The 10,584-nt window shown below is 33.3% G+C and overlaps 1 protein-coding gene across 1 annotated transcript; it reads right to left on the reverse strand.

Moving 5' to 3' along the window:
• Positions 1 to 3,197: 3,197 nt before the first annotated feature.
• LOC133336610 (pickpocket protein 28-like) lies at positions 3,198 to 10,300 on the reverse strand. The gene is made up of 6 exons (XM_061544895.1): positions 10,134 to 10,300; positions 9,846 to 10,046; positions 9,661 to 9,778; positions 9,405 to 9,553; positions 3,655 to 3,822; positions 3,198 to 3,222 (listed from the first exon to the last, which is right to left on the reverse strand). The coding sequence occupies exons 1-6, from the start codon at positions 10,298 to 10,300 to the stop codon at positions 3,198 to 3,200; spliced, it is 828 nt and encodes a 275-aa protein (XP_061400879.1).
• Positions 10,301 to 10,584: the final 284 nt, after the last annotated feature.

The following is a 10,584-nucleotide window of genomic DNA, read 5'->3' on the forward strand; positions in this document are numbered from 1 at the left end:
GTACCAAATTTCGTGCAAATCGAAAGATACATAGGGACCGTTTACATTAAATCGGTTAAATATATATATGGGAGCTATATTTAAATCTGAACCGATTTTTCCCAATTTCAATAGGGTTCGTCCTTGGGCCGAATAAGTGACCTATGCCAAATTTCATCCAATTCGGATCATAAATGCGACCTGTACTTTGTTTACAATTTAACATGGACAGACAGACGGACAGACGGACGGACGGACATGCATAAATCGACTTAGAAAGTGATTCTATGTATATTCTCAAAAGGAACCATGGGTCTATCTCGATTATTTTTGCCTGTTACAAACATATGCACAAAGACATAATACCCTGTACCACAGTGTGGTGAAGGGTATAAAAATTAAACTCGTACTTTCATTCGTTGAATTTAGCCATTGTTAAAACACTCTTGTGCGCTGGTACATGTCTTGGTGAAAAATTATCATTATGAATTTCTTGTCCCGATTTTGTATGTAAATATTTAATTACTAATTTTTCAATTGTAAAAAAATTGCGAATGCGTCATTTATGAACACCTGTTTCTATATGAAGGAGTTGCCAGATCGAAACAAAATTACACATGGTTTCATAACAAAAAAAAAAGATAAAAGTTTCCAAAACACTTAACTGCTTTCTGTTTGTACTAGGCTAAGAAGTTTCCGAACTGTCTTAATGTAACGTTTTTACAGCCCAACAGTTGGGAATTTTTGAAAGGCATTTCTTGAAAGTATCATTTCGATTAATTCAATTCTAAGTGGTAGGGCTAAATTTGTTTGCCTGAAATCTTTCCACGATATAATACTGACTTGACACGATATAATACTGATGTTTAATTTAGATTTGTATAAAAATACTAATTTTTATTGACCCCTGGTTTGGTCCTTAATTATTCGTTGACATTTTAACGAGTAATTACTTGTCACTTGTTTTGCCGCCTCCTTTAAGCATCAAGGAGTATCAATCTGTCAGTCGGACAGACAACCACGCAATATCGTTTGCACACAGGCATATCGTTGCCAAAGGTAATATCGTTTACCACCAAAGAACCAAATAAACTATTGAATTATTACTAAGAAAACTATTGTGTTTTTCTTTTATTATCATTCTACTTTTACGGCTATACGTACACCCCCTACGATCCACTGCTCCACGCATTCGGCGTTCTGACTCCATTGGCGGAGCCCCTCTGAGCTAAACAACTCACTTGACACGATATAATTCTATAACAATTACACTGTGCAACACGATTTTCGGAAAATCTGGTGAAACTATTATATAGAAGCTATATCAAAACCTTAAGCTCGAAAATCATGTTTTTTAGCTATACCTCTATTGCCATTATTCACACTCAATTATTGCCAATTGGGTAAAAAATGAAGTCATAATCCACAAAATACGGATAATGTGTCAACCAATGTGAATTTAAAATAACAAACAGCAGCCATTGGGAGGTAATGATATATTAGGTTGGGGAAAATAAATCCATAATTTGTATATGAACTAGAGGTCTTTATTTAACATACTTCAGAATGTCCGATTTGGGTGCAAACATGCACCATTTTGTTGTATGATTTGTTGTCATTTCAAATGTAACTTCATAATGCGACAACTTCAAATCGACAACTAGATACCAATTTTTTTTTATCATCGCTTGGTGCGAAATCCGAATCTAAAACTTCCCAACCACGCTCCCGAAGTTTCTGGCGAGTCACCGTAGATGTGTGTGATCTACCGTTGTCCTGATGGAACACGACACCTCTCCTATTGGCCATTCTGGACGTTTCTAGTCAATAGTAAACGGTCCAGTTGTTGACAGTAGATATCAGAATTTTGGTTTGACCATATGGAAGCAACTCATAAAAAATAATCCCGAGAAAGCCACTATTGTTTCTTAAATATGTAAAAGTTTCATTAATATCAAAACTATTTTCTGTATTTCTCAAAAAAAAAACAACACTTTTCACTGTTCGGCAGTGCTTTGTTTTGAAATATATATTCCGCCTCTGCCCTCACTTGGTGGTTGTAAGTTTTTTAACCGTGTGTTTGGCAATTGTTCCTCCTTCTAATAAACTCCGTGTCTCCACTTACTCGATTGGGGTTAATTTAGCATTGTTTGTTTATTTAAGACACTGCATGACTATTATAAAATTCGCATGTATATTTTCCAAATTATTTCGATATGAATACCAAATATAAGTGTTGATATGAACAATATGACCTACCGAGTGTTTAACATTGTTGCATGTGATGATTGTTCTAATTGTGATTTAAGAAACGAACATAGATACCAATACGACAACGAGCCATAACAGATAGTTTCTGTGCCATAGAAAACCCACGAACATCCAGACACGGTGCAACAATTTTCCTTCCTTCTGACAAGAATCCAGTATTTTTGTATGTATGAATTTTATTCGTAAAATTCAGAAATTCGGACAAGTTCAACACACTCTGAACCTTACTCATATAGTTTACTATACCGAAAAATGAAGAATGCCGTTATATGGGGCCTATCCTAAATAGTGAACCCATATCGATCATTTTTGTATTTGCTACCCAGTGGGAGCTCAAAGTACCAAATTACAGTCAATATCGTTTAAAATTTCGTAAATATGGAATATTTGAGGGTGCCGTTATATGAGGCCTACACCAAACCGTGGACCGTTATAACCCATTTATAGTGCAAAACATCCTAGGAGTAATAACAATCTATGTGCAACTTTGCAAAGCCCTGTCATAAATATAGCGAGCTCTATTGTGATTTCAACAGACAGACGGACATGCGTAAATCGGAATAGAATTTTATTCTGATCGGGAATATATATACTTGATGGGGTCTCCGTTGAATATTTGCAAATATTTGCAAATGAAATGACATATTTTATATACAATCTACCTTTTGGAGGAGGGTAGGTAGAAAAACGAAAATCGAACATAAAACAATTAAAAATTTTAAAATAACTAATTCTTATAATTAAAGCGAAGTAAAAGTTGATCCCTTGGGTGATGTCTTTAGATGTCTTTTATGGTTTAATATTTATAACTATTATGACTTACTCCTCTTTGAATAGATAATATGGATATAATTAATTGAAAACACAACAAAGACCTTCATCCAGCAGAACTTCGCGAAACAAATCGGAGCATGTTTCTTCAATATCTCCAAATTTACAATAAACTATCATTTCTTCACATGATTGGGCATTCTAAAAGTGAATATAAATTCGAATTAATTAAAAAAAAAATTAAAAATCCACTTTTGGAGTCATGAACTATGAGGCTTAGAATAACATTTCCTACAGATCCAACTACTACTAATGCCTTATATTATTTTCCATGACTCCAAAGTAATCTAAAAATATGTTTCCAAATATTAACTTCAACAATAAATGTAGATAGCAAATCCGATTTAGAACGTTTGGTAAAATTATGAAATTTTGTATAATTATATTTTTGAAAGCATATCTTTTGGGAATAGGCATATTCGGGTGAATCCCTAAAAAACAGATACATTAATTGAAGTATGTTATTCGTAAATACGTTATCCATTCATTATCGTAACTTACACTGAAAACTTTTCAACATTGCTACGTTGAATTTCATTTTAAATTCGATTAATGTTGCTGTTTTCTACATACCTCTCCCAAATACTACGTTCCGAATCGGCAACATATTTCAAACCATTCAATGCTGTCTCCAATAGAAATCGTTTTAAATTAATTCTCACATACGTGTGTATTGGTAATTTTTCAATATTTTTTCTTTCATTACGATTCACTTTGAAATTGCGACCCGATATCATTTGACTTTAAATTGATGTTAATCACTCCACTTAATTTATTGTAATAACTGATATCTTTTAGTTCAAATGCCATTTTATTTGAAAACATTTATTGTTATGGCTAAGGACTCTAATTAATATCACTAAATGACAATGGCGGTAAATGAATGAGTATTTCCCAAAAAATAATTATATTTTATAGAGATATGGTTTATATAATTAATTACCATCTAAATGTATCAATCATTTAATTATATATGTAACATGAAGAAATTACACGTGAATTGTCCATTTAGGCAGACCAATTCAATTTAATAAATTGATTTAGACTCAACATAATTATATGTCTTTTTAAGAGGACGTTTTGGTTTTAGCAATTAACAAGACATTGTAATTTGATGAATATTTCATGGATGGTCTGTCATTTACTTTCAAACTGGACGAAATAGATAAAATTAATGAACAAAAGTAAAATGGTTAAATAAAATTAATAAAATCTAGGAACATATCGTTTGTATTGGTTTTTAATTTTTCATAATATTTTTTTTTAAATTACGAATTCACTTTGACAATTTTTATGCTCCCGACTACCAATTTTCATATCATTTGACTTAATAACATATAGCAAAATGTTAATCATGTCTCAACTTAATTTTTTGTAATAACTGATATCTAATTTCCTTTTTAGATGCCATTTTATTTGAAAACATTTATTGTTATGGATAAAGATACTAATTAATATCACTTACTTGTAATGACTCTAAATGAATGAGGATTTCCAAATGCTTTTTTAATAAAACAATATATATATATATATTTTATAAAGATAATGTTTATGTAATTAATTACAATCTAAACGATTTGTACTTTAGTTATTTATGTAACATGAAGAAATGTCACGTGAATTGTCGATTTAGAACAAAAAAGGCTAGACCATTAATTAACACACTTTTGTTATATTGCATTTACACTGCAATGCTTTGCCATTCACAATAATTATTTATGATTTTATATAAAGTTATACATAAACAAAACATTTCACAGTATTTAGACAAATATGACAAAAAAGGCATTGTAATTTTACATACCTGCACTAACGTTTTCCATAATTACACATTTTAATTTTTTTCAATTTTGTCAAATTGCTTGAACTTTACTGATTTTTACCGCCAGTTGTACCAAAACAATGTGAAAATTGACTTTTAAAAAAAAAAAATGGTTGATATAAATGTTTTTTTTTTTCTAATATGGGTATCTACATTTAGGAAATCAGTTACAGCTCAAAATATGAAAACAAAAAAAAATTGACTTTATGCCAAAAAATCATACTTTTTGCCCATAGTGCAGTGTTGAACTGAACTAAATTGAGAGTAAGTGTGTAAGAGCGTAACTGGGAGATCATCATCGAAAATGGCTGACGTAAATCGTATGAATACGTGGTCTAGGTTAAGACTATGCTAATGAGAGTATTCGATACCCAGAAAAAAAAACAATTTATATATTACGAGGGCGGTTCGGAAACTTCTTAAAAAAATATTTTTGTTTTTCAGTATAATCTCCTGAAACTTCAACACACTTAGACCAACGCTTTTCTAGCAATTCTATCCTTTGCTAAAAATAGTTTTCCTCAATGTCTTCAAAACAGGGGTTTAAAACTGTAATTGCATCTTCATTTGAAGTAAAACGCTTGTCAGCAAGGAATTTTTTAGATTTGGGAACAATTAAAAGTCACTGGGAGCTGAATCAGGAATCAAGACAACACACCAGCGCACAATAGTGTTTTAACAATGGCCAAAATTAACGAATTGTGCGCTAATACTTGTCTTGATGAAAAAGTATGTTCTTTTGTCTCTGGAGTATAGTGATGCATCCAAATCTCCCAAACAAGCTTGAGAAATGTTCATTCGTATGCGTTTTTGATCGACTGTTAACAAATGCGGCACCCATCTTGCAGAAAGCTTTTTCATCTGTAGTTCTTCATGCTAAAATTAAATGCACTCGATCATTTAAGATGCCCATGATATTAGCAATTTCACGCACTTTTATTCGTCGATCAGTTAATGCCATATCATGCACTTTGGTTACAATTTCTGTTGTTATTGCTGTTTTTGGACGTCCACTACGTGGTTCATTTTCGATGCTTGTTCTGTTTATACCGCGCTTTTTGTGCTACGCTAAGAAGTTTCCTAACTGCATTATATCTGGTATTTCAATCGAAATAATTTGGAAAACACATATACGAATTTTATAATAGTAATGCAATTTCTGAAATAAACAATGAAATGATAAACTAACCACAATCGAGCAAGTAGACAGACAGACTTTTTTAGCAAACAATCAACCAGTGAGGTGGAATTATGAAAATATTCATTAAATTTTTTCTGCGTAACGTATGTTAGATTTTCTCACTTCTGTTAGTACACCTGTCTGTTATATATTTTGGTTATATCTGCCATTTTTGATTGTCAGTTTGTGTTGACAGTTAGTAGTGTTTTTTAGTAATATTCAAAAAACGTTATCGAAAATAATCGGTTTAAGGAAAACTGAGAAGATGTCAACAGGTTAGGTTGAAAAGGTTAGGTTGAAAAGGTTAGGTTGAAAAGGTTAGGTATTACAACATGTCCAACATGGGACATACACATAAGCCAATTGACGCCTTTTGTGCGCTCTAGAAATGCGGAGAAAGTTAGAATTAGTGAAATTTTAAATTAAAAAAGTTGGGTTTGATTCCCCTATGAATCTAGGAATTCTGTGTTCAGATCGGTTAGTCCGTGAAAAGTGCCATTTCCGAAGAATTGTTTCCGAAGGCATGGCACAGGAAATGTACCAGCGTTTCACTGTCTTCCCCACACACCCTGCACATGTTGCTGCCTTCGCATCCAATCTTGAGTAGATGTACCTTCAGGCTGAGGTGTCCCGTAAGAATACCCGTCAGTCGGATATTTCTTTTTGTTTGGCGTTAGGATTTGTTTAGTTTTGTCTTCATTTGGGTCACCCCATTTTCCCAAAGGGTTTTGTGGGTCTCATTCGCCCATTCCCTCATTTCTTGGCGTGACTCGGTTACCATATAATTCGTACATGTCGTTGTTGTGAGAAATCATTAATGGTATTTATACATTCTAGTACAGTTATTGATTTAACTTTTTTGGAAGATATTGCCTTTGTAGCATGTTTGCTATCCGTAATTATATTTATTGTATTTTGTCCTTGTTTTGAGCTTAACACTCTCTTATAGCTTGAACCTCCGCCTTTTGAATCGTGCTGTGATCTGTAAGGCGAAGAGTAATTTCGGTACCCGGTTCTTCTATAAAAAGTCGCAGTCCAGTTTTTCCCCCTAGTCGAGAGCCATCTGTGTAGCAACAGTTACCGGCCGGCATCTGTACTACTGTTCCATTATTCCATTGTTCTCTATCTGGTATTATAGTTTCGCACCGTGTTACTTCTCTCGTTTGAGGTATGCGGTCTAAATCAAAGTTATTGATTGTTGACTCAGTAGTTGCCTGTAATATGTTTTTGTGCGGTATGATGTGACCTGTGTCTATACACTCGTCCATTGCTTTAAGTCTTAAAGCGATAACCGCCGCTTCACATTTTATTTGGATGTATATATAATATTTTCCCCCAAAGCCCTACTTGGTGTTGTACGCATTGCCCCACATATACCTAGGCAACACGTTCTCTGAACTTTCTGCAACGCTTTTACACATACAGCAAACGGCTGACAAGGCCCATATATGCTGGTCTTTCTGTAGAAGAGCCATAGGCTCTAAATGGGGCTTCAATCTTAAGATGATACACTTCATCTATAAGAGCGTTATTAGATCATTTCTAACATACGCGTTTGTGCTCTGTTGGACAGCAATGGATAACAAATGTAACGTAAAAGCTCGTCAACAACTTATGAAAACATTGGAGCAGAGAAGAAAATGATTTTGGATAATCGTCGACAGGTTGCTGTCAATCAAGGTTGTTTCAAAACTGCTATAATTTGATAAAAACCAAAGTCGACAATCCACACTGAAAAAATGCATATTTTATATGAATAGTGTTCAGAATGTGTTTCCAACGTCAGGATTTCTGCCTTTTATGAATGCAATTCATAAAACTTTAAATACTGGTTTCTTATCAGAGAGAGAGAGGGTGAAAAAACAACATCGGATTGTGTGTCTTTGGTATTGGTGTCGTATTTCTATGGCAGTGTTGGGCAAAATTAAATTGAGAGCAAGTGTGTGTCTGAAAATTAACCATTAATTTTTCTGTTTCCTCGACCCTCAGTTTATGTTTTCTTCTGGCACAGAAGCTCTGTGTCGTTTTAATTTTTTCTATTTTCTTTTATGTTTTCTTCTTCTTTCTTCTTGTTTCTTCTTATCTATGTTCTGGGTCATTAGAACATTCATTTGCAATGCTTAACATTCCGTTGGGCTTGTGTTCATACGAATAAACACTTGTTTAATGTATTGTATTTAGCATTTACATCGAAATAATTTGGAAAATACATATGTGAATTTTGTAGCACCAAAACAGATGTCGACAAGAGTGCCTGAAATAAGGAAACAATGAAATGCAAAACAACTCGCAAAAAACAAAGCACAACCGAACAATGAAAGGTGGTTATGATGGTGTTGTTTTTTTCTTGGGAGGAATACATTTGTTATTGTCAAAAGAGAGAGAGAGAGAGAGGAAAAAGAGCTCAAATAGTGGTAAAGTATAGCGAATTAAGAAACAGTTGCGATAGTAATGAAATGTTTACATTTTTTTGGAAATAAATATTGGTTTTTCATATTTATAAGAATTCATCAGATTGCCTCGAGGAGGTTATATCTGTTGACGAATCATAAGTGTATGATGGCTAGGATGATGAAACCAAAGCCCAATCACCGAAATTTGCGGTCAAATGTGTAGGTTTTGCAGACGCCATTGCATCATGGATGCTTGCTACAATGAGCGGTGGGGTTAATAAGGAATACAATCTAGGAATTAAGTTCCATTTACACGAAGCAATTCGTCAGAACCGCATAGAATTGTGGAAAATCTCATTGTAACTTGGCCCCCGCCGACCTTTTTTATTTTTCCTAAAACTGAAGCGTTTTGCTACGATAAAAGAAAAACCGAAACATGAGCTGGTGGTGCCCTTATGGCTGTACTGATACATTTCTCGTAAAGTATCGATCAAACAATTTCAGATTTATGCTCATTGGAAGGGTAACATTCGCAGTAAAAAAAAATTATTTTGCTGTTTTTTGTTTGGTGCATTCAGTTGTGAGTTACAAAGGCGAAATGCAAGTCATGCGGCTAAAATTGTGATGGTGTTTATGGTTCCGATCAATGTGCAATTTTGATTTCGTAGATTCTGTTCAGAAGTTTTTGATGTTAAAGATGCACAGTTAGGCCGGTGGTCGAAAATGTCGATAAAACCGGAGAAATGATCGAGAAATGCCTTTAAATTGCAACAAATCGTACAAGGGTATGAACCCTTGACCCAAATCTGACATTCCGAAACATGTTAAATAAAGTCCTATAGTTCAATAAAAATAAAGGATTTCTTTTTTTCCCAACCTAATATATAAATCAACACAAGTTTCTATTATGTTTACGTAAAATACTTACTTTCCTTTAACTAAGAAAAATGGATGCAATTGGTTGAAGATACAGCACAGGCCTTCATCCAATTGAACTTCACGGAACAAATCAGTGCAGTTTTCTTCAACATCGCCGAATTTACAATAAACTATCATTTCCGCACATGATTGGGCGTTCTAAAATTAAATGAAAAAAAATTGTATTTACATACATGTTTGGACTTCGAATGCAAGATTTCATATCGAAACTCCCACACCTAACTTTAATATTTCTCATTACTCACATCGATATGAAAATAAGTCATAGTATCCTTTTCAGAACGTGGCGTGAAATTTTGGAACCTTGTATAATCATATTTTTGAGAGCATATTTTTTGTCTATAGGCATACTCGGGTGAATCTCTGTAACAAAAAAGATAACAGGTTTCATTACTCGATATTGTTTTTTTCTTATTGTAGTAACACTTACACTTCAATATTTTCAACTTTACTACGTTTCAAGCTATTCATATTACAAATTGTCACCGATGGAAAGGGTAAATTTTCAATTGGTGTTGGTTGGGAACTTAAACTGATGATAACGGGCGTATTTTGCCATTTATTGAGAAAATAAATTGCCATGTAAAGGCCACAAATGAAACAAATCAGAAATGAAATCAAATAATACAGCCTGGAAAAGCACAAACGAACACAATATTTGGGGATTAATTTCTGGGGATTTTTTTTTCACTTTTTGTTTCATTTTCAATGTCAATACCTTTCCCAAATACTACGTTCCGAATCGGCAACATATTTCAAACCATTTAATGCTGTCTCCAATAGAAAACGTTTTAAATTAATTCTCAAATACATTTGCAATGGTAATCGTTCAATATTTTCTTTTACATTTTTATTCACTTTTTCCGATTTGTGGGGAGATTTCATTTTACTTGTATTTAGATGTTTATCACACTACTGAATTAGTTAAAGTAAATGATTTATACTCGATAAGGTGGCCTTATATTTGAAAAAATGTCCCTGTATGAGTTACAGTTCGTAATTAGTGTAAGGGATGTACACGTTTTAGTAACCAAATAATAATTAATTATGTTATGTAGTAATTCGTTCTAATCGATTACTACGTCTATGTAAACGATTGACAAGTGCATCCTTTCAATGGAAAAAATTAAAAATTTTTAATTAACTAAAAGGGACCACCACCCCGTGAA

This window comes from Musca vetustissima, unplaced genomic scaffold (genome assembly GCF_032173495.1).
Source record: "Musca vetustissima isolate MV318-11 ecotype Yass unplaced genomic scaffold, APGP_CSIRO_Mvet_v1 utg45329, whole genome shotgun sequence".
NCBI classification, from domain to species: Eukaryota; Metazoa; Arthropoda; class Insecta; order Diptera; family Muscidae; genus Musca; species Musca vetustissima.